At 38.5% G+C, this 25,134-nt stretch overlaps 2 protein-coding genes across 2 annotated transcripts; both read right to left on the bottom strand.

The window, feature by feature from the left end:
- Positions 1-1,845: 1,845 nt before the first annotated feature.
- Positions 1,846-14,047, bottom strand: tmem201 (transmembrane protein 201). Its single transcript, XM_041053695.1, has 11 exons — positions 13,827-14,047; positions 13,151-13,271; positions 12,809-13,003; positions 12,542-12,721; positions 11,016-11,374; positions 10,710-10,910; positions 6,473-6,693; positions 5,554-5,616; positions 5,165-5,455; positions 4,803-4,931; positions 1,846-3,937 (listed from the first exon to the last, which is right to left on the bottom strand). The coding sequence occupies exons 1-11, from the start codon at positions 13,934-13,936 to the stop codon at positions 3,840-3,842; spliced, it is 1,968 nt and encodes a 655-aa protein (XP_040909629.1). The 5' UTR covers positions 13,937-14,047; the 3' UTR covers positions 1,846-3,839.
- A 1,637-nt stretch (positions 14,048-15,684) lies between these two features.
- Positions 15,685-17,183, bottom strand: foxl2l (forkhead box L2-like). Its single transcript, XM_041045839.1, has one exon. It carries the CDS (start codon positions 17,028-17,030, stop codon positions 16,212-16,214), a length of 819 nt encoding a protein of 272 aa, XP_040901773.1. The 5' UTR covers positions 17,031-17,183; the 3' UTR covers positions 15,685-16,211.
- Positions 17,184-25,134: the final 7,951 nt, after the last annotated feature.

The following is a 25,134-nucleotide window of genomic DNA, read 5'->3' on the forward strand; positions in this document are numbered from 1 at the left end:
CTGGAGATACTGCCAATTATATTAAAAAGAATAAGAGGAGAGTAATACAACACCTGTTGACGAGACAGAGAATACTGGGGGCTACAAAAAGACTGAATAATGTGGAGGACAAAATATCCAGAAAAAAAAAGTTTTCCATTTAAAGAAAAAAATGGTTCTAAAGACAGAAAAAGTTTAAAATTTTAGCTTTCTAAAAATTAGGTGTTAAAATCCCTCACGGCTTTCAGACGAGAATCAAGGACAGAGTTGTGAGAAAACAACCAGAATGACTATTCTCAAAAGGACCTCGGTGTGCGGCAGTTATATGAGTCAACATTACAGAAATGATTTAGTCTTGAACTTTCTCAGTAAATATCAAGTTTTATCATGAGAGATTTGTTATTCATTCTTTTTTCAAGATTCACTCAGCTTTCCCACGTTGCCTTTGTAGAGACTTAGTGGATTCATTCAGCCAAGGTTGAGTTAGGTTTGGGCTTTTTCCTGTTGAGAGGGTCTGTGTGGTCAGGACTGGTGAAACAAGCAGACTCGTACAGAGAAAATGTAACAGAGAAGCAAAGGCTCTAAGCGAACAAGTAAAAGGGGAAGCAGCACAAGTAACTGACAACTGAGTTAGAATGGAAGAGTAAACAAAGTCAGTGCGTAAAAACCACAGTAACTCAGCTAAGGGTTGAGAAAAGGACTCAAGGAATTAAACACAATTGACCTGTGATTCTTTTTAAGAACATACAGCTTCTTGTCTTTGTCCTTGACTGCTTGCTCAGTAATGGACTTAACAGTTGCTTCAGCATCGACTTTGTCAAATTCAGTCTTTCATTGCCATGGCAACGTTTTAGATATCTGACTTCCCTCAAGGCTTCGGCGTAAGATCAGTGGTGAAAACTTTCATTTTACAAAGCCAGCCGACGGACTGAAATGTTCAAAGAAAATCATCCTGAGAGTAAATACAGATCTAAAGAGGGAAAGATGCTGCAGATGAACTGAAGGTGCAATGTGCGATTGGTGCCAGAAGGGGGCGAGTTTGGTTTAGGTCAAGTCTCACACGCGTCTATAAATAGATTCCCTGAACAGGGAGAAGATACACTACACAAATATAATTAGAAAAAAACAAACACACTTTATTCTAAAAGTCTTGGTCCAGATGAAACAAGCCAACGTTGTTCCTTACAATCACACAGACCAAACAGATTTTGCAGACAAGCATTTGCATTGAACATAGTAATAACAACCCTTCATAACATTAGTGAGAACATTAACACTCAGAGAACATAAATTCATTCTTCCTGTCAAACAGACTGAAAATGGCAACCTTTGATTTAACATAACGGTGATGTGACGAAAAAGCACAAATTGCTTTAGTACAATACACTTTAAATACAAATTCAAAAATAAATACAAACTCAAAAAATAAATTCACTGAAAGAGCATTTACATTTAAACATGTATATGATCTTTCAATTAATGAGCCTTCTTCAGAGAAGAGATAAACATACGCCAGGTTACACGTCACATGCAAACGCACAATTTTGTATCCAGTATTTTGAAACAGTTTTCAAAAACTGTTATTCATTGTAATGTTGTCTGTTGATAGTTTTCTAGATGATTCCCAGTAATTTAGATGTTTTAGAGTAGCAAGCTTTAGTTTTCTCAGAGACTTAATTTATTTCAGTAATTATTACTTTGGCGCATAATAACTTCAAACAGCCTGACAAGTGCACTTTAAAATGACTGTAAATTCAAATTAGCATTAAGTGTCCGAGAAAGACCACATACTGAGGAACCATGCAAAAGGAACAAATATATTCCTTTCGCACAAAAAAAATAAATCAAGTGAGTAATGATCATTCATCAGTACAAAACATTTCATGAGAAAATTAACAAAAACATGATCTTTTTTTTTTTTTTTTTTACAAGAGACACAAACTGTAACCTGTTTAACCAAATCTTCCACAAGTACAACTTTTTGTATGTTCAGCATCCACACAAACAATAAATTAAACATCTGTGCTCTTCATCTGTAATAGAACAATTTAAAATCATATATATATATATATATATATATATATATATATATATGATTATGCACATTTAAAACACAACACAACCAAGCACAAAAGACTGGAAATACAGTTCAGAAAACAAGTGCAAAAATCTTTCTAATTTAACAGAGTGTGAAGTTTATAAGAAAAGTCTGTATAAATTTTACAGCTCGGTTAATTTTCTGAATCTCTATTTCTTTTTTATGAAATAATGTAAATGTGAACATCACCTCTTTTTGCTCATTAGAAATAGCATTTATTTTCTATATTGCACTTGATGTTAGGAGTTTTGCCCCTTACAAACTTGCCGGTGAACAGGATATCTATAAGAGATAGTAGAAAATGAAATGGTTTGGCGAAACAGAACTATTTCTGTGACATGTGTCACTTTGGTGTGAGATATAAATGACAATGATATTAAAAATGTTGACGTTTAAATGTATAACAAAATAACACAACAGGACTGAGTTTGACATACCGGTACCACTCCTTCTCAGCTGAATATACAGACGGGTGATAAAGTAAAGGAAAAACATAATGAATGCAGATGCTTCCACGCAGGGGCAACCAATACAAAGTTTAGAGGTAAAGACCTTTATCTTGTTATGAAAAACTTCTATTCTGACAGGAGTGGTTTGATGAGTATGTTGAGGGAATGCACGGCAAAGGTGCATTGAAGCTGTTCTGGTGGCACGAGGCAGCACAACACCTTACTAAGAGATCTTAGGTTGGTTTCTCCTTTAATTTGTCACCCATTTGTACATAGAAAGACAATGGCAAAACCAGTGCTGTGAAATTATGACATTACAAAGTGAAAAATCTGTACAAATTTCAAAAATGCAAAACCAACTACACACCACAAACATAACATGCTGCTTAATGCTTTCCAATTTTTGGCTATTGTAGCATACTGGAAATGTTATTCATTTGGGAGTTGTAATGCACTCATCAAAAACAGCATCCCGTAAATTCTCAGTATACTGCCCAAGGCCTTTTATTTACCTCCCTTATCTGGGACAAGCTTATTTTAGAGACGGGCCTTTATCTCTAATTTGCTTTGTTCTCCAGTTAATTATCAGGATGATGATCAGGAGTATACAAAAAAACCCCCAAAAACTAAAAAAAAAGATTGATGACTGTTGTTTTACTGATGAATTATACTGACTTTAACATGTGAGTTGTTGCAGTAGGCTACAGATTCTCCCAGTGTTTTTTTTAGCCTGGTCTATTTGTGACTTGGCCATTTTTTTAATTCCCGCTTTTGTATATGAGAATTCACGGTAAGTATGTAAGACATGATCCTTTGTGTCTAAGCAGCAACAACTGAGCAGTGTATGTTTATTGCACATTTCACAGCATATTTTCTAAAAAGCCGTCAAGCCTCAGTGCAAGAACTTTTAAAATCAATTGCACGTTCACCTGTGTTCATGAAAGAGGAGCAGTGACAAACCCAAAGGACAAAACAAGGCCAGACCACAAAAGCCAAAATATTTTTAAGCAGCCATGAACCACAAATTCAAAAGCGTAATATTCGATTCCACCAAACATTTTTCTCTTAACTCCAATCAGAAGGGAGGTATTGCTGTTGAAAATCCATCAGCTGACATCTGTATTTTCACTAAGCACCAACAAACAAGTGACTGCCAGAAAGGTGATGTTTTCTGGCATTTGATGAATGACCTCCAGGTCTACGGACATGACAGGGTGGTCAAGGGCCAGAGGCCGACTCACTCTGTGCAGGTCACAGCAAAAAAATAAAATAAAATAAACAAAATAAAAACAGCAGCAGAGCCCATCAACAGTTCATCTCCAGTAGTGGTAAATACAGAGGCAGGCGAATAACAGGTTGGCAGTCAGGCTCGCTGCTAAAAGACCCGGGACGATAAGACGCTTCACGAAACCTGGAGGTGTCGCAGAGAAAGCTAATTCATTTCATGAGAATCATCATCACTCTGCATCAATGTGGAACGAAGGTTGTCCCTTTTCTGTACACGTTTTACAGTTACGTTACTGTCAGCCAATGTTTTCCTTTAGAACTGATACATGTCTCAGCTCGTTTAAATTTAAGTGCAGGTCTGAAGCCAGTGTATTTTCACAGACTGCATAAAACTCTGCCTACAAAATAGGAAAGCACTGATCTGATACTGACCTAATAAGGCAGACTGGATATCAGCCAGATGCCACTGATCTATATGAAATACACTGACAGAGCACTTTATTAGGAACACCAAAAATTAATCGTGTGTTTGTGCATTTATCCAACCAGCCAATCATGTTGCAGCAGTGCATACAGGTCAGTGTGACCTCAGTGGCTACTTTATCTTTTTTATCTACCATCTCCTGTACATCTCTATTCACTGAACTAATAAAAAGTTTCTAAATGGGAGTTCCTACGTTTAAAAAGAATAAAATTTTCTTTTTGAAGTAATTCTGTTGAAATTTGCCATGGAGCATACAATGTAACCAGGTCAATTTTTTTTTGGGGGGGGGGGGGGGGGGGTATCTCAGACCACAAGACCACACGGACATAAATACAAATAATGCTTTCTACATACATACGAGCAAGTGAGTATTGTTTGAAGACCGACTTGAAAAATGTGACTGTATCCTTTAAAAACTGTACATCAGAGTAGGATAACAACTTTATTTAAGAAGGCTCAGGACTAACATGTGGTTATGACACCCAGACAATGGGCTTGCGAACAAAAGGGACAGCTGGTGGACACAGTTTCCATCTCCCTGCCATGTTTAAATCAGTGTGCTTACCTTTTGGAGGGGGGGTGCTCTCTGGCCCCTGTGTCGTAGTGCCAACCAGGCATGCAGAGGACCCCGAGGAGCTGCCTGTCTCACTCCTCTCTTCCTTATCAATCACACTGCTGTCTCTCAAACTCATATCTGCAACCAAGTAAATCATGAAGTCATACATAAAACCATCTAAGCATGAAGTTAAATGAATATGAAAGCTTTCATATACAACATCTTTTCTCTCTTTAAAGTCACTATGTGTAGGATTTAAGAAAGTTTTACTTTGCCATCTGGTGGTAGTATCATGAATGACATGCTGCTACAACCCCCCGCCCCCACAGCATACATTTTACTATGAACAGTTGAACTTCAGGTGTGCTTACCATTTTGGCTTTGGAAGGGTGACATGTCAGGTGAAAAGCAGCCACTGTAAAGGGGAGAGGCCGGCCCTACAGTGGAGTACAGTGGAGATGCAGGTGGGGGTGAGAGCTTGGGTTCTAGCTCTGCTGAGAAAAGCCAGAGTTTCTGGCTACAGATGTTGAGGCGAGCGGGACTGATGAGGGGACGGCGTTGCCTGGCAGAACCTGAACTGGATGTACATGACCCAGCTATAGAAGGAGTTGGAGAGGGGCTCGGGGATGATGGGCGGCTCCCAGACTTCAGTGAAAAGTAGTCTGTGCCAAAAAAAAAAAAAAAGCAGCAGTGAAAAATATCAATCCAGGGCTTTGAAAGGGTTAAGAATTGTTTAAAATACAGGGCTGAGTTTTAATACCTGAAGGCGGGGAGTCTTTGTATTGTGAGGCTGGTCTGCTTCCGCTAAACAGGTAACCAGAATCTGAAAATACATAAAACATACAATCACACCATTCACCACAACCATGAACCAGGGCCTCGTTTAAACCTGCATTAACCAGCTAGTCAGTTAATGTCACTTGGTCAGAAACACAACTCCAAATAAAAGGGTAATCTATGTCTGATACAGTTTTATAACTGCGTGATATTTAGCAGTGGTTTGTCAGTTTGGTTATTTAGGCATTTTCTGCCCAAAAAACAGATTCGTTGTCAGTGAGTCTGCCAACGATTTCTTCTGTTGTCAATAAAATGTAACAATGAAAAATCCTGATGACAATTTCCTAAAGCCCAAGGTGATGTTTGTTTTGTCCTGTCAACAGTCAGTTGCTGATTAGCTTTCTGTCGATTGACTGATTCCTCAACTGTTTCAGGTCTAAATGCAGCTTTAAATGATGAGGTACAGCAATGGGACCATCTATTTTAGGATCATATAACTTCCATAAGAAATGCTGAATACATAATATTGTGCAATTTCATCTTTAAAAAAATATAAAATAGAATTTAACTGATAAAGTGACCAGGGCAAAAATATTGGCCAATATTAGCTCAGTGCAGATATATCCGGTAAAAAAAACAGTTCTACAGATATACAAAAGATGTGCCCGACACCCGTTAGAAACAGCATCTCCATTATAAACTGGGGACAACAAGAGCATCTTATGTAACATTCATTTCTGAATATTCCCATTTGCCACTATTGACACTGCACTAAATCTAATACACCCAAGTCAGCTTCAGACTGTGCCATAAGACACAGAAAGTTCTTTCAGTGTTAAATGATTGATGATGTTTTTTTTTGGTCTGGTGACTCAAACTGAGAGAAATAACTTTAATATTACCTGTCCTTTTGAGGGAGGGGATGGTGCCAAGGCTGAGGGCTCTGTTAAGGCGTCCTGGAAGGGAGGAGGGAGAATCACTGCACTTGTGACGACTCTGTTGGCAACTGATGAGCTTGGAGAGGTTCGGGGGCGGGGTGGGGATGAAGGAGTCTGCCAGGTCAGGAGAGAGCAGGGGAGGCTGGCTGCCGAAGGAGGGGGCTGCAGAGCTGCCTGCAAGGTATCTGCAACACAAGAGCAACGCAATGGGCTACTACCAGAACTGAAAATTATAACAAAAACTGTCAAATGCTTCAAAAAGGAAGACTCCATGAGAATGACTGCAAAGAGTGCTGTAAGTTCACTTTGTGATTTCAAGCGTAAAGAAATCAGCCCTCAAATGTGATTTTGGTACTATGTTAATGCCAATATACGACACTCTTCAACATCAAAATATAAACTCTGAATTAAATAAAATGTCTCAAAGTGTTTGAAATCAAATCAGCACACAATCTTTGAACCACACACCTCTGATATCCATTTAATGTGAGCACTTTATTACTGGCAGCAGTCTATAGCAAGGCGGTCATTAACATGCTGCAGCTGCTGGTCAACACACAGCAGCTGAAAGTGTCTAGAGAACAAATGGTACAGGAGGAATGCTGCCCAGCAATACAGCTCAACTCTGTCACATTTACACAAAACACACAGTCCGTGGCCCATTCACGTTATGTGTCAAAGTTGTTTCTTTTCAGTGACAATCGAGCTTTGACTTCAGTCGCGGCTAACACTGAGCTGATATTTCCCTGTAAACCCCAGTGCCATTTAATAAAGTTACTGCTTCAAACCAGACAAAAACATACACAAGAGGACAAGACGGTGTGTTTGTGTTGACGAAAAACAAACACAAGCCAAATCCTTTCACCAGTTGTTTATTACGTTCCATGTACAGCAAGCATTCCTACAAAAGCAAGACACCCAACCTCAGCTCTTAAGCACCCAACACGCAGTGTTTCACTGGGTGTGTTGCAGGAAGCCTTTCAGCATGGACGGAGCTCCATTTCTCAGGCTGCTCCAGATTGTATAAATACATAGTAAATGATCAAATTGAGTGTATTTCATTAGCTTATTTGTACTATAGCTTGGAATTACAAATACTTAACTGTTTTAAAAGTACCAAGATTTGGCCTTTTTTTTTTTTAAAGTATTGAGTCTTTTAGTGTTTCTGCAACACACACACACACACACACACTACTAAAACATTTAGGTATAACATAATCACATTTCAGCTACATACTGGATCTCTAGAATAACACAGTGCGGTAAAAAGATTAACATTCACTGTTCCATTAGTAAAAAGGTAGTTCTATATCCATCACTGGTACAACACCACAATATATGTTTGTGGCAATAGTATAAAGTAGTTGCATATGGCAACTTAAAGTTATGATTAACGTACACGTTAAAATGTAGTGCTTGTAAAGCTAAATGCTTGATACAAATGGTTAACAGTCATATTTCAACAAGTAAATACAGGAAGTCACAGAAATAGCCATTTAGCCAGGCTATTTACTATGAATATATTGTAGCATAACAAACAACAAACAAACTTCTTAGCACAGCATGTAAAACATTGGCATCGATAATACATTTGGAGTTGTTTCTTACACACCCAAACACAAAGGTAAAAATATGGATCTTACTTTGAGAACACACACACACACAGCCAGGTGCAGACCATTGACCACTGAGCTGCTGTCACTGCAAGTCCATCAAAATTAAAACACATTACACAATTCTTCTCCAGTGCGCTGTGCTTTACTCAAACATTTGCGGCTATCGTGCCTATATGTAGCTCGGTATGCATGTGTTTTAATTTGATGTTGATCTTTGTCAAGAGTTTAAGATGCAGTTATTCACATGATGCATTTTAGGTATTAAAAAAAAAAAAGGAAGCAACTGGGTAACTACTGATGCAATATTATAGAAACTATATAGCATTACAATCTTTGTATTTGAGTCTGTATTTTCCTCACAGCCTACAAGTGCATCTGTAGTATCTTAGATTTGGCAGCCCTTCAAATTTAAGACACTGACAATTTAAAGCTTTGAGACTACTGCACCAGAGGCTCTCGTCCAAAAACATAAATCCATCTACAAGACAACACAACATGCAATTTAAACTGTATTCTACCATCAAATACAATCTATAAGCACTCTCTACAGCTATTAGTTTGTATTATCTATTCACATTACTGTTAAATAAATATCCCCCTTCACTCAACACATTCCAACAAAGAAGAAGAAAAAGAGGTTAATGGAAAATACATCGGCGAGGTGAAATGTTTGCGCATGCAACTCAGTCAGTTTTGTCCATCAGTGTTTAAAACCATCAACATGTTAGACTGTTGGTAAAGCGATGTGATATCATTGGATCAAGTGAAGCAATATGTAAAGCTAAAGAAATTTACTATTTTTAGCTATATGTGGTAATGCAGAACCTTCACATTTTAAACTACTGAAAATTTTTTATTCAAATAGAATATGAAAAAGAAAAGTCAAGTATTTCTAATTCTGCTTATCTCACATGAGCACAACATGTGAGATAAAACCTTATTTCACGCATCAAGTTTTATACCTTTAATTCTCGCACTCATCAAAGCACTTACTTGCAGTTTTATCTGGCACTTGAAAGATTTCCTCTCAATGACTATGTACAGTTGCAGAGTTGAGAACTTCATGTTTGCATGTTCAAGGACTGATACAACAAGGCAGCCAGAAGCTACTACTGATGATCACCTCAAGCAAATGTCAAGAGAAGGCAACTACCTGCCAGGTAGTCATCAAGAGGCACTGTTTTTAAGCAACAGCTTTCAGCACAGCAGAGAGCAACAAATACTGTAATGTTTAATTTGAGAGTCCAGGGTGTTGTATGCTGTATAAACGGTAAAGCTTGATTTGACTTAAATACAGCTGCAGTAAATTAAAAAACGCTTTGCACAGATTAATGGCTTTCAGGGAAGGTCAGGCATCATTTCAGGGCAGAGGAAAAAATTTGGGCACAATCCAAACATGAAAACAAAAAAAAATAAAAAAATCACAGGGCTACAAGATCAACAACGGGGGCCAGAGTACAGCCACAAACAGAAATGAACAGAATTTTCAGAAAAACATGGATAAACTAGTGACTACTTTTCTCAGGCACGCAAGTGTTTTCGAAAGATTTTCAAATGGCAATAAGCACATTAATGAGTCCTCGCACAGACCATGTTTTAACATTCCCATTGTTAAAATGGAAAAAGATGAAAAAGATGAAGATGAAAATGCAAAGGCAGCCACCTCACCACAAACATAACCGAATATCACTTATAGGAAAATGTTCCAGCTCTGCCTTGAGAACTGATCAGCTGCTTCAGAACCGATGTTGCATTCCTAAGAAATTCCTTGCAGACGTCATTCATAAATAAACGGTGGCTTCAAAGGACTCGTGATGAACAAATTTTTGGAAATATCCGAGGCAACTCTTTGTTCAGAAATAGTAAATGTGAAGCAACACGGGAAAAACCAAATCTTGAGTATTGCCTGCAGTGTCATCATACATTAGTATTTCATGCACTGAGCTGTAGTTAGTGAACAATTGTTTACTCATAGCTACCCCAGATTTTTAATGAATAAGGAAATTGAGGTGCGCTTATGAATTACAGTACAGTTTAAAATACATAGTTTAGTGCCAGCTGGGTACTTCATTGCTAAACTCCCACTCTTACTGGCATTAAAAATTACTATTTTTATTGTATCTTTTTTCCCCAACTCTTAAGTTGTTTAGTTATTATTAATGTTCTTTGTATGTAATAATACTGTTAATTTGCAAATTGATTTTCACCCAGACAGACAGATTAGATGAGACCAAGTGCACGTGTGCTTGAAGGTGAGGTTTTGATGCGATTAACCAAGTAGCACTCTTTTGTTCCTATCGTGGGCCACACACACAGCCCCATGCCTTAAGTTTGCCATTCGCATATCATAACCTTACGGTCATTCGCACACAGTAGTTAAAAACAGTGGTATGGGTAAAAAGTGGAATTAAAAACAGGAATTAAAAACAGTGTGTCTCCTGTTCTGTTAAGAAATGAGAAAAAAAATACGTATAGATCAATGTGCTTTGATCTGATTCCAATGAACACAACTCTTTTATGGTAAGAAGATGCTTTGCACAATCCCACGTTTCAAACAATTTGAACATTACTGCTCAGATTCTGACCTTCGATATTTGCCTCTTCGTAGACCCGGTGGTTTGCGAGTTGCCACAGCAGCAGCAAAGCTGACGAGGCAACAGAGAGAGATGCTAGTGTGCTTGGCTGTGTCCATCCAGCTTGAGGCACCAGTCAAGTAGTTCTCAGCCAGGTAGAGGCACAGGATGAAGAACCACAGGACAGACGCCACAGCATCAATTCTCCTCAGCCTGAAAAGGTAGATACACATGAAGTTGCAGAGTTGTTGTTTTTTTTCTTAAATTAAATTCATCTGGTCCTTTATAAAGGCAAATAAAGAGGTAGTGGTGGCTTACCTTGCAGGTCCTGCTAAGAAGATGGCAGTGAGGCAAGTCAACAGGCCAACAGAGACTAGAGCCAGATGGTTGTCCCTTCCATGTTGCCACACCAGCTTGGCATTTTCTATGACCTTGTCTGGGAGGAGCTCCAGCAGACTCTGCCATACAGGCACATCTCCACTGCTTTCATTTTTGGGGGTGGACTCATTAAAGGGTTTAGGAGGAGTGACCCCACCACTTAATGTCTGGGGGCCGCTAGGTGACGGAGGCTGGTCTGGCAACTCTAAGAAAGATGTAGCAACTAGGAAAGCACATAGCAGGAAGGCAAGTGCCCGCAATACTGTGACCCCCATGGGAGAAGACAGGGGATAGGAGCTCTGTAGGAGAGAGAGCATGTTTCATTATAAATCCTGACAGTTTCAAAACAAATGGAAATCAATAAACTATGTTTTTTTTTTTTTATAACATATTACAATAAGATCAAGCAACAATACATAATGGAGGGTGAAACTATTTCACATTTTCACTTCAGCCAAAGCCTCCCCGCTGAATGTGTACACCAATTAATTGAAACTAACTGAAAATCTCATTTTGCACTAAAACTCAGACTTGAAATGTCTAAATGTGTCAGAAATCATATGTATTTGTGACTGTAATACTATCGCTGTGAGCTTCATTAAGCCTAACATCCATGGAGCTGTACAACTGCAGTGTTTCCCCAATATGCAGCTGCCGATGAATCAGGAGTGATGATGCTGAAATTTCATATGGTTCATTAAAATTCATGACAAACCTGCATGCAGTGTAACTTTTTGCACTGCACACAGTAGACTGCACACACCCACTAACAAATACAGGCATGCACATTGACGTCACCCTTTAGCTGTCCGGCATAGGCTGTTCACAAGTGCAGCAGCTGGCCAAACCAGTCAGAAGATACAGTGACAGGATAGACTAACCTAACTCTTCTACTAGAAAGACTTTTACTTTGCTAACTTCTTTTGCAAAGGCAGTGGATTGAATTATTTAATTTGTCAAAAACGGTAAAGTATATCTTCTCAAGTTCAATAAAATAGTCAAAGTAATTTTCTGTGTTGAGACATTTCATTTGCTGATATTTATTAGTACTGCCACCTGGGCCTCAACAGCCCTTCAAGTGGTAAGGCAAACGATTCCAAGGTCATTTCAGGCTATTTCTCCACCAACACATGTAAATACACGTCCAGCGTTACACGCCCATGGATGCATGAATAATTGCACTGCTGTTGAAAAAAATCCTAAGGGAAACACTAAACTTCCTATGTTAATCCCAATTTATCAATTCAGCTCTGCACATGTGCACATAGAAGAGGTGGAATATTTACAAACCTAGCTCATGCACCATAATAAAACGCATTATTGCATCGGTATAAAGTAGTACTTAGTAAGGTAATAACGAACAGTAAAAACACAGAATTAAAATAGAGTAAGAATAAAGTAGGGTGAATTTAATAATGACGAAAATACTAAGAATAACTACTTGTCAAGTGTGAACTGACACTGACCTTTACAAAGTTATTGATTGAGTCTCGGGTGCGTCGAAGCTGATGGCTTAGGAGAACTGTACGTAGCTGGCGGTTTTGATATTTGATGTAGTACTCCACTGCTGTCTGACACGGCTTGCATAACTTGAAGGTCTGCTCCAGGTGGTGTTTGTAGGCTTCAATTTCCTCATCATAGTTTTCCTACAATGGAAATAAACAATCATAAATTTAGCGTTAAATACTGTAATGATATATGGTGTAGAACAGCGAATGGCACAGAGTACATACATCATCCCTTGGGATAAATGAAGCCAACTGCTTGATCTTTGTAGACTGGTTGTTATTGCACTTCCTGCACAGCAGCATCTGACAGTTGACCCACTGCTGTGTCTTGGGTGTCTCAGATGAAGGAAGGCTCCCAGATACTCCATGGTTTAGATGTGCCTTGTGCTGAGCTGGGATAGTTTTGTTGTAATCCCCATTCTGAAAACAAGATGGATCAACACAAATAAGACTATAAAAAAAACCCCACACATCTCACAACAGTGACACAAATAGAAAAAAACTATTTCACTGCTGTTTAATGATGCACAGAAAATAACTCACGGGTGTCACACTTTTCCAACTTACCTCCTGGAAGCCATTGTACTGGTCACAGTTGGGACAGTCCCAGCAGTTCCTATTACCATAGGGCACCACTGTGTTCTCGTTACAAAACCAGCAGTTCACATCTGCATGGGTCGGCTTCTTTCTGTAAGGAACAGGTGGAGTGTACGTGGAGTTACATGGGGCAACAAGACACTGTGACTCAAACCTGTTGATGCATTTCTAAGGTTCATATTCAGAGATCGCACGAGTCCCTGAGGTACTTCCTATGTTAAGTAACTGGAGTACACAGTTGCAGATCATGTCAGTCCGTTCGGAGATCTTTGGTGTGAAAAAGTTTGGGAAGAGCCAAAACAATAACGTTCCGTCAGTATATAATATAAAAAAGATACAGTGCCCAGAGTAGCTTTCAAAGACCAATACTGGAAAGTATTGTCAGTGCATACAAATAGTGAAAACAGCCACTGATTTTCCTGTAAGTGTCACAAAACCTGGTCAAGTAAGTTAGCACCACGGCTAGCAAAGTTAGCGCCTGGGCTAACGTAAATAAACACTGAAAATAGGATATATACTCACACATAACCTGCTGTCAGCAAAATATTTTGAACATCGCGACTCTGAACAACTAATGCATATTTAAAGGTAGCGTGCACCTAGCTAAAAACAAACGCGGCGGTGCAAAATCTTGAAGTTAACGCACCTGGTGGCTATTTTGTATATCAGCGCTCCACCGGCGAAAAACGCCGTAACTCCGACTCCTCCGTACATTAATTCGGGATATTCCAACAAAAGCTGGTTAAACGTCTCCATTTCCCAGTGAAACTAGCAGCAAACAAACCAAAAAACATATGAAATTTAGTGTTTTAGCGTTTGGCAAAACACGGCGCCAAGGCGCACGCGGCAAGCAATCCCGATTTTTACACGCCCCGTAACGGAAACGGAACGTGCGTAACAGCCAGGACGCGTTCCACTATTTTTTTTTTTTTTTTTTTTTTTTTACCTTTCCTTGTTAACTACACTGCTCACTAAAACCAAGATTAAACTGTCACGTAAAGCTATGTATTTTAGCTATAATTCCTCTGTTTTGGGGGTGGTGAGGTTTATCAGAACTGAGATTAATGACATACGTTTTCAGTCTAAGCAGTGAGCAGTCTAGTACAGAGGGAGTGCGATGGTGTTGGAATGAGGCTCGAAGCGCTGTCTTCCTTTCCCTCGCTTGGTTGACGCTAAACCTTCAGTTGCTGATTTAGCCTCGTCTTCAGCGGTGGAATAAGTAGGCCACACCACAGTGTGTAAATATTCATACAAGACCTCCATTCAAACTCTGCATTTATTATTCAGTTAAAGTACATAAGTAATAGAGTTAAATATAATTAAAGTACCAAAAGTAAAAGTACTTACTATGCAAAATGGACCATTTTGGAATAACATACTAGATTATTGATTTATAATTACTGATTAAATCATATGTAAATATCACTAAAATTGTAAAAGTGGAGGTAATTTTCCTTATTTCATGTACTGCTGGGCTTAATCTATAATAAATACTTCATTATTTACAGTATACAACAAAACTGCATACATCTCTGTGTACTATCACTAAAATATGACTCAAAATTGTACCATCTTTCAATAATTGTATTATTTTTAAATTTAAATTTATTTGAAATTTTGTATAGCTTAAACTGAATTGGTTAAATGGACTACATTATTACCTCAGCAACAAAAGTGAGTTTAGTTGTGACCCTTTAATTGAAGTCAACCAGTGATCACCACAACAAATTTTGAACATTTCATCGTGTGATTTCCAGTTAAGGCTGATTGCATGAACAAGGCTGTAAAAGTAGTTTTCTCAGCTTTGGGTTGTGTTTGATGTAACAACATGGCTCCATGGTGAGGAATTACCTGAACAGATAAGAAACCATATTGTGAGACTTCATAAAGATAGGAGAAAGTACAAGAGCATCAGTACAGAACATAAGAAGAAACACAGTTACAGCAGTGGTTAGGAGGTACAGAATGAGCAATACTACCAATAACGGAGGGCACAGTGGCTGTCTTTGAAAAATGACACCATGCACAATTCAATATTTACTCAACCTCACATTGAAAAACAACAAAACCACTCCAGCAAAGAGCAGCTGAAAATAATTATCTGTCATCCATGCCCAAAAGGACTGAATCTGTTATCAAGAACTACGTAGAACATCCAAAATATTTTTTAAAAAAAACATCAATCAATAAAAGACTGAATCCATACTAATGAATGGTGAACTGACTTTTGTTGCTGTTGATTTTAAATATGGATCTTTTAGATTTTGAACTACTCAGCATTTTAGTGTCATTGACCTGGATTGTGCTAAGTTTTATTCTATATTGTATTGGTTCATTATGTTTTGAATTATTCATCTGAATATGAAAAGTAACCATTAACTAAAGTTATCAAAGAAAGGGGAAGTAATAAGCACATGATTTGTCAATAATAACAACAATAATAATAAATATTACATTTTCCTCCATAATATATAGTCGAAGAGTAAGTCAGTCAATCAATGAGATCATAAAATGCAAAAATAACATTTTATTTTAACAAACATGATGTATTTTACATCAAGTAAACATTCTTAATCGATAAGAAAACTGATCAGTGCTTCAGAGTCACCAGCTGTTGCATAGCAGCTCGGAGAATTGGACAAAGGCAGAGAAAAGAAATAAATAACATAGCTACACATGTAGGCTACAGGCCTATTCAAAATCATAAAATAAAATAATAAACAGAATATGAACAATAAGGCATAAACTGAGCCTCGTTTATTTGGTTGAACAATAAGGCATAAACTGAGCCTCTGACATAAATCGACTGTCCTCCTGAAGTTCACACCTGATCCTAAAATGCAAAGAGTTCTGACAGTAAGAAAAATAAAGTTAGCCTAAAACAGCTTCAACAAATTTACACCTTGTCGAACATCCAAACCATTAGGCCTAACTTAACCTGACAAACGAGTGACAGCCGAACTGAAATGGTGAAACAGAGGAACTTTGAGTCTATGAACTGGCTGTCCATGGTTGGAAAAAAATCAAAACCCTACTGGTCAAATGGATGAGAAAGCTGTCCCTCCGCTTGCCTGGCATAAGAGGTGAACTGCTGGTAGTTGCATGGCACCGAAACGGTGCCTCCGTCAGGGCTCATCGGCTGGGTCACTCCGCCGTAGGGACACCCGTTGTGGGGGACCAGCACGGGCAGGTGGCGGTGGTAAGCGCCATACGGAGGGTGGTGGAAGTGGGAGGGAGGACAGTATGAACTCATGGGGCCGCTGGGGGATAAGCTGCGTGTGAGTCCACTGCTGCTGCTCACCTGGGTTGTTGGGTATCCGGTCGGCTGGGACGAGCTGGGTTGGCACAGACCCCAGGAGCTGCTCACGTAAGGCTGCAGGTACAGCGGCTCGGGATATTCCACGGGGTTCCCGGTCAGGTAAGGCACGCTCGGGGGTCTGTAGGGTCTCCTCACCCTCCTCCGCCGCCGGTAGTTTCCCCTCTCAAACATGTCCTCAAAGGCGGGGTCCAGCATCCAGTAGTTGCCCTTCCTGTCCCCTACGCCCTCCCTGCGCACCTTGACGAAGCACTCGTTGAGGGACAAATTGTGTCTAATACTATTTTGCCACCCTTTTTTATTCTTCTCATAGTAGGGGAACTTGGAGATGATGAAGTTATAAATCCCGCTCAGGGTTTGTCTCTTGTCGTGGCTGTCCTTAATGGCCATGGCAATGAGAGCCACGTAGGAATACGGAGGCTTCTCCAGCTGACCGGGTTCCTCCGCACCTTTGGGCTCAGAAGGGGGAGAGTTGGAGCTGATGTCCAGCAGCTGCGCTCCCTGGTCCCCGGGGCCTTTCACCTCTGCATCCATGGCTCAAGTATCCGCTTGTGCGTCCAGTTGGGGCAAAAAAAAGCTGCAATCATAGCAGCTCTATGATTGTGTCCGCAAGTGCACACACTCCTCCCACAGGTACAGAGCACAGCTGTTATCGCCTACTTTCATCTCACCGAGATTCTCACTCTGTTTGTGCGTGTGTGGGATTGCTGTGCAACTGTTCAGGTTGGAGCAAGGGTCACATGACTGTTTTCAAAGTAGCCTCATCAAAATATTCAGACGATCAAAGGCTTAGGTTGCTTCATGTCTTTACGTAGGGTACTGTAGGTTTGAGGTGTGCTGTTAATTTTTATCAGTCCCTTGCAACACTTGGACACACAGCTGTCTTTTGATCACTGTAAAGCTTTTTGTTTTTTTGTTTGTTTTTTTTTCAAACTGCTTTAACTACCAACAGTTATATTCAATTTACAGTGTGGAAGACTGCTCTTAAGGCATAATTTCACTTTTAAAAATCACCGTAAGAAAGAGAACCAAGCAAATAAATAAATCAATATAAAAACCCTCCAAATGTGTTAATGTAAAATGTACACATTAATATTATTGTAATTGCAATAACAATATTTGATCCTCAATAAACAAACAAGTCCTTAAAGTTTTTTGTCAGAAGTTTTACTGTTAGTTTAACCACTTATCTTACCTATACTGATGCACTGGTTGCAAAAGTTAACAAATGGAGGAAACATGACACTTACATTAAAAATTATGACCTCAACAATCTGTGTCTCATGTGTTCATGCAAATGTGAGATATTGTTAAAGCTGTTTTTACTTCGATATTTGTACTCTACCGGGAACCTGAATGCACCAGCCAATACACCCGCCCACACACACACACACACACACACAGCGCGCGCACTGATGTTTAACCTAGGACACACAGGTGCTTTTTATTATATTTCATTTTATTTTAATTTTTTTACAGCTCTATACACTGTATCAACCCAGAGGAACATGATAGATGGGTATTTCCAGGACTTGCAGGTATCGGAGCCCAGCGTACCACCCACATGCATTGAGGCATGAACAGCAGGCCTGTCTGTCCGCTGAGGATGGCAGATAATGATCACCTGCTCTCACCAGACAGTCTGTCTCCCCTGAACTGATAGGGAAACACAGATCTCAAAAAGTGAGCAACTAGTGGAAAAGCAACCACACCTTTGGCAAAAAACAAGAGGTCATTTTGGACTGGTCACTGATACCACTGGAAGCAAATTAACTGGAGTTGCACAGAATAACTTTTTAAAATAATACTTAAGTGTAAGCAGTTATTCAGATCCAAAGATAATGTGTTTATAATTCAGTTTATGAAAAAAAGTAGAGCACAATACAGGACCGAGGAGAAGGCCATGACTCTAATTCTGACTCCATAAATGGAGAACTTTTACTCAGGCCTTCAGGAATGTAACCATGATCCCATGGTTTCCGGTGACGTGAGACACATGCTGATAGGACAAATAAATGCTTATAAAATGATGTTCAAAGACATAAATTGCTGTTTTCTGTTTGCCAAAAAATGTAAAGATTTCACTCAACTACCCTGTCTCCCTCAAATTTCATTTATATAATACTAAACCGTTTTCCCAATTAATTTCTGTAGGGTTGCACTCAAGAAACTGTGCGACTGTTACAATGACTGTGACGTGCTGGAATAAGCAAATATGGAGGATGATGCTGTAAAACAGTGTGGAAACATATCTTCTCTTAACTGTGAGGGGAAATATAATGATACTTTATTTTTGAACATCAAAGCTCAGGTGGTCAATATATTATCAACAGATTAAGGTCAATATAAAAACTAAAGGGAAGAAAAGTTATTTGACAGAGGACAGTTTGTCTCATGCATGTGATCAAGATAATTATGAAAAAGGTGCATCAGCTGCAGGATGTTCTTCTTCATGTTCAGAATATTCAGGCTTCCTGTCAAGAGTTATTTTTCCTGACTGTGGAGAAAATTATGTTGACACACTTGGCAAATAATGACTCCTGATAGACTCATGTGTCAAACTTTCATCTCTGATTTCTCAGTTTAAAAAAAAAAACACAGAAAACTAATAATAATGACAAAAGGAAAGTGGACAGCCCACTGTCCCTTTTTTTTTTCAAAGAGAAAGCTAGATTTACCTCTTGATGTCATATGAGCGAAGCAAGGCGCCAGGCTAAACACAGTCTCTGTAGTTTAAGCTATTTGAGACTAAAGAAGAATGCAGCAAATCTGCCAAAAACAAAGAGCATGGATTCTGGGTTTAGACAGCAGAAGATAAAATGAAGAGCTATAAAAATCAAGAAAACTATGTTCAAGAACTTTAGATGTGTTTTCGAATGATACACAGCCTTTGCATTTAGAGTAATTTACTGACTGTTGTGACCATAAAATGACATTGGTGTGATCTGTTCTGAACTAGCATACAAACACTAAACATACTAAAGCGTTTTCAAATGTTTTTTTTTTTTCTGTTTTCAGTACAGTGCGATCATTTTATGAATCCTATGCACCGTTAGAGTTTCAAGGACAAGTTTGTTCTTGATGCTCTCTGGTTATTTCTTTCAAATGGAGAGGAAATACATAGCAAACTTGACAAAGCTGTTACACACAGTTCTGTGTGGGCTGCTTTGTATGTGGTTTATTGCCAAATATCTCTACATTGTGTTATTGTGCATTAAAATGTTCAAATCAACGTCATTATTGAAATTACTTATAAAATCAGTGCCATTCCGAATAATATTAAACCATGAATGTTAACTTGCAGTTAACAGAAAAATAGCCATATACCTAAGGCAGTAAAATCTGAATGTAATTAAAGTTACATGGCATTGGTATCACATTCAGTTTTCCTGTTAATGTGATAACGATTATTCTGTTATTACAACAACAGGAAACTTGAGGAGTTTTTATAGATATGCAGCAATGATAATGAGATTAACTAGATTGTCATGGAGGAGAATTAGCGGAATGTTTGAAAGTCATTTCAAAAATGTGTAATTTCTTGTTAATAAATAACTTATATATATATATATATATATATATATATATATATATATATATATATATAGAGAGAGAGAGAGAGAGAGAGAGAGAGAGAGAGATATAATTGATTTATTTTTTTTCCTCTACTTTATTTAAATATTTTATTTTTGTGACACTTTCAGCTCCATTAACTTTCAGAAGGAAATACTTTACTTCTCTCTCTACATTTGTTTGACAGCTTCATTTGAAAAACATGTGGTATCATGAGTATAAAAATGTTGTATGTAAAGCAGCTAAACAACATTGTAATGTCACTCATATGTTAACGCAGCAGTAATTTAACAATCTGACAGAGGCTACTCTTTTTAATATCCATTTTTAGTGTGTGTTCTTAAGTTCAGTTTGTTGCTGCTATGTCCACACCTTTGTGTAAAGTAAGTACCGTTTTAAGTGTTTTTATTGTGATGGAGCATTTTTACATTTTAGTATTGCTACTTTTCATTATACTCCTGCCTGCACAGGTTTTTGACGTTATCAGAAGTCAGCATGAGCACTCGAGAGAAAAAAAAAACATTGACTTTTCAACTTGCCACACTCAGGAACTTCCCTGCAGTCATGCCATGAATACCTTTTACGCACAGGTGGTGACTACACAGCTGCACCAGTCCAGAACACCAACTCCTCTTTGCAGATCAGATGGCTCAACACCTCCCTCCTTCATTCGTGCTGACATGGGTGGAAAGGTTGAAAGGTGTGTGCTTGCTACTCTGGTGTTTGTAAGTGAGATGAGTGATGTCCAGCTGCAGACACTTTCTCTTGCTCAAACTTCAAAAATGTTTACTCCTCTGGCCTCTTAAGAATCTCACTACACAGATCACTGGATTGATTACCTTGCTGGCAACTTAGCTGCTTAAAACTCAAGTTGATTGTTACTTCTGACTGCTTGCACACTTTAACAAATCATTTTTTGTCAGTACAATTAAGCAAGAGCATCTCTTGAGAGAGATAGTTTGCTTTTGGCAAATATTACTAATCATTTCCTGTCTAATGTACCTTTTTTTTCAAAGCAGACATTTTAACTCACCAAAACAGGAAAAACAAAGGTGTTACTAATTACATCAACAATAGCTTTGTATTGAACTGTCCCAGTAAACCATGACAGTGTGACAGTGAGCCATCATGAACAACTCCAGGACCCCGAAACTGAACTGTCTCTGTTGATTTAATTATTCACACTGTGACGTGTCAAAAATCTCTTCAGTGAAAAAGGCCTATTAGCCCTCATCCTCTCAAAACTAGACAGTGAACACAAATGAAATTGGGAAAATTATGCTCTTTAAAGTTGGCAGGTTATTAGTGATGAGTGATTTTATTGTGAAAATATAATGTTTAATTATGAGGAAAACAATCAGGGGTATGAGATAATTTTACAACTGACAACTACAGTTTAAATAGGAACATGTTACTCTACACTTTACTGTGGCTTTACCATAACATGTTACTAAACAGTGTCATGTTGGATTATAATTTGACCTGACCAAGCACAAAAGGATTTTCTACATCTTAATTTGTTTGTATTCAGTTGATTGTGTGATCAGGAACTTATTACTGAAAAGTCTATGTGCAGAAAACAAGCATGTAGTTTGACTACAGTGGGGTCAACATTTCTGAAATTTGACCTAGGGCACCTGCAAAGCTGCCACCAGCGATAAAAGGAAATGACAGCATGTGTTGTGGCTTTTGTCTGAACACAAGGACATGTAGCAGACCATAGCTGACTCCTGGACTTACAGTAGTAATTTCAGGCACCACTCCCAGCCCTACTTAATCCATGGATTATAAGAAACCTGACTTCCTTCTGTTAGTGACAGACCAGACAACACACTTTATCTGATGTGATGCTCACTCAGACAGACAAAAAGTCAATGTAAAAGTCAAAACAAGAAGGGCTAAGTACAAAGTTTTGAGGCACAAATGTAGCTTGCCACGTTTCACATGTCCCCCCGCCCACCACCCTGAACATCATACTCAGTTTAGAAAATGGGTTTTAGGTACACACATTTCACATGATAAATATGACCATTATATATATAATATTCTTTCACTCCTCTGACATTGCTTGTTGGTTGGATTCCCATTCTAGGTGTGGCGCTCTTTGAGGTGGTGCTCTATGACACTCAAGTTCCCTGTTCAGTTCACTATGCCATTGACCCGTACCTCCTCTCACAATGCATCCCTTTGTAGCGTTCTACATGATGGCTTGTCAGCCAGCCCTGTGCCAGTTTGGCCATGCAGCCCGCATCTCCAGTAAACCACTCCCAACATCACCTTTCACTTCTCTATTCTTTGCATAGTGTGCCTAAACTAAGGTTATCACATTCACAACTCATAAAAGATAATAAATATAACTGTATGTGATTGCCATTTTTTCTGAATAGGAAAAATAGAAACAGCCTGTATTAGTCACCGACTGTTACTTGCCTTCATGCTTACAGGTTCAAAATAAAAACAAGATTGTTGCACTCTGCTGTCAATTGCACAAATAAGTTCTGTGCCAAGATAAAGTCAACAAGCATTCTTCAGAGACAGATGGCACGCTGACAATGTCTTTGTTGCTGGAATGATCTTCATCATCATCCACACAGAGGTTGAAAGCCTCTTTGTATGATTTAACAGCCTCACAGTGACACAGACAGAGTTTTATTATCTGCTGTTTTTCAGTTCACACTTTCAAGAACTTTGTCCACATCTAAAAAAGAGGCTTTTCAACATATCGAGTAACTTATCGAGTAATTACTGGACAGAATCAAACTGTCGAGCTTCCCGTTTAACTTGTTTCCTCACTCCAGATCAACCTGCTGCCACATGTGCCCTTGAATCTGTTATGCAAAGTTTTGCTACAGTACGGTCGTGCCTCTTTCCACAGAACAGCAGGGGAACACAAACTAATCTCAGATAGCAAGGAAGTTTGTGACATCTCACTGACAAATGATTTCTATCTTTCTCAACTGAACCTCTCCCAGTTGACATGAGTTATGTGACTAAGACCAGATCATGTTTGTATGACAAAGAAAATACCAAATACCAATCTTGCCTGAATAATCACTGTTTCATGTTCCCACATGAAGATCATTTTTATTTTTCGATTTGTTTAGCAGTGTTTTCGGTACCTCCTCGCAATTTAATTGCAGTACTGAAGAACCTCATACTTTTGTTACTTCTGTTAAAAGGAAATCATTTTTCCTACTTGGTTCAGTTCCCCAACAAGCAAAACTTCTACTATTTAAAGGAATTTTCAATTTTCCATAATTTCAGTTGATGAAATGTTTCTACCTACAATGTATTTCTCAGGCAAACAGCCAGGTGAACAAAAGCAGGGTGTATGTATACATGTACAGACCAAACTAAGAGCACCACCTACACTTAGGAGATCACATGATACACCCATTATCCCCAAACAATTTACTCAACACGTGATGTCCTAAAGAAAGGACTGTACCTTGTGGAAGTGTGATGCACATTTTTTTTGTTGTACTGTTTTTACAGTTTGTTTGCAACATGCCCTTTTTCCGAAAAGAGAAAAATACACCTCTTTATGTATCTAGTTGTAGTTGTGGTTGGACACTATCCGCCATCTTTGGTATTGTCATGTACTTACAGTGTGCAGTCAGTAATTGTCAATTCATTGCTCTCCTATGCCATCTTGTGGAGGTGAATAAAAAAGACAATTATCATTCAGCCGAGTTAGACAGTCTCTTTACCGTGAGTGAAGAGCTGAAGTAGAGGGTCAGTAGGGCCACAATCTAAATGTCTCTTAACACCAGTCATGATGTTAACATATCTGATAACTGATAAATCAAATTAAGATCTTTGAATAAAATAAAAATGCATCATGAAGATCATTTTTTAAATTTACTGGCAAGACAAGAAGAAATAACACAGAGGAAGTTGGAAACAAACAAACAAAAAGTAAAATAAAATAACAATAACAATAACAATAATCAGAATAAAAAACAAACAAATGCAAGAATAGAAATAAAAATCAGAATTATACGAGAGCAATTCAAGTCAAAATTACAAGGCATTACAATACACACAAGACACAGGACCAGCATTACACCTTAAACCAATAGTGCAGTAACATCTCTAAGCGAAGTAAGAATAATTGTGTGATTCATTCAGAAAAATATAGCATACTAGATACTGTAGTGTGTACACTTAGTGTACAGATTAGTGTGTAACTGGAGGGGCCGCTGTAGCCTCCACATCCTCTGCAGCCCAGGTTGAAGGTGAACAGGGAGAGAAGCAGCCAGAGACTGTTGACAGGGAACCCGAGGGACAGAGTGACCAGGGAAGTGTAGCACAGGCACAGCAGGTATCAGGTAGTAATGTTAGGATAATACCAGGACTTTTAGGTGATGGACAGGCATGAAAATCACTCACCTTTAGGCGAAATTCGAAGTTTTGAAGCCAAAACAGGTGACCTACATGTAGAATTACATGAGAATGGTGAGCAGTGAATAATGTTATTTCCTGTCGCAGCAGTTGCCTTAAATTGTGTTTTGTTTTCGTTCCGTGCAAGTTTTTTTCTACAGTATCACTGCAGTTAGTATGAGATTTTTCTGCTTATTATCAAAAAATAAAAATGTACCCTAAAGATACTAAATGTTTTGATGGTTTAGATAGTTGCACAGTTTTTCCAGGTAGTTCAATATTTTTATTTTTAACTTGGTTTTTTAGGTTTTCTATATATCACTTAATAAATTGCAATAATGTGTCCCTCTCTTCCTGTCTAGTCAAGCCAGGCTGTTGAGGTAGCAGTTGAGGAGAGAGAAGAGAGAGTGTTATAATATTTCTGAAATCTATTCCAAATATTTGAAGCTGTCATTTACTGGGGGCTCTAACTCTATCAAGATGCATTTAAAATAAACCATTCAATGTGTAGTTACTGCGAGTTTGCTGGTGGTTTTTGGGAGCTGGGATTTTTCCTTTAAATGTTGCGCCATGGTTTCCCCTAGGCCAAGACCTAACAATTGTAAAATACATTGCTTCAGGGAACACATACATAAATTAGTCCGTTGTGCACCGCTAATTATGAGGGGGTCAGTCTAAGCCA

Source organism: Toxotes jaculatrix, chromosome 2, assembly GCF_017976425.1.
Source record: "Toxotes jaculatrix isolate fToxJac2 chromosome 2, fToxJac2.pri, whole genome shotgun sequence".
Taxonomy (NCBI): Eukaryota; Metazoa; Chordata; class Actinopteri; family Toxotidae; genus Toxotes; species Toxotes jaculatrix.

What these genes read in the sequence shown, in the direction of transcription:
- tmem201 (XM_041053695.1), bottom strand. Translation starts at nt 13,936, where the DNA reads ATGGAGACGTTTAACCAGCTTTTGTTGGAATATCCCGAATTAATGTAC. An exon ending in CAATCAATAACTTTGTAAAG is followed by an intron (nt 11,375 to 12,541) that starts GTCAGTGTCAGT and finishes TCTCTCCTACAG; the next exon opens with AGCTCCTATCCCCTGTCTTC. An exon ending in GAGCACCCCCCCTCCAAAAG is followed by an intron (nt 3,938 to 4,802) that starts GTAAGCACACTG and finishes CGACACCTCCAG; the next exon opens with GTTTCGTGAAGCGTCTTATC.
- foxl2l (XM_041045839.1), bottom strand. Translation starts at nt 17,030, where the DNA reads ATGGATGCAGAGGTGAAAGGCCCCGGGGACCAGGGAGCGCAGCTGCTG.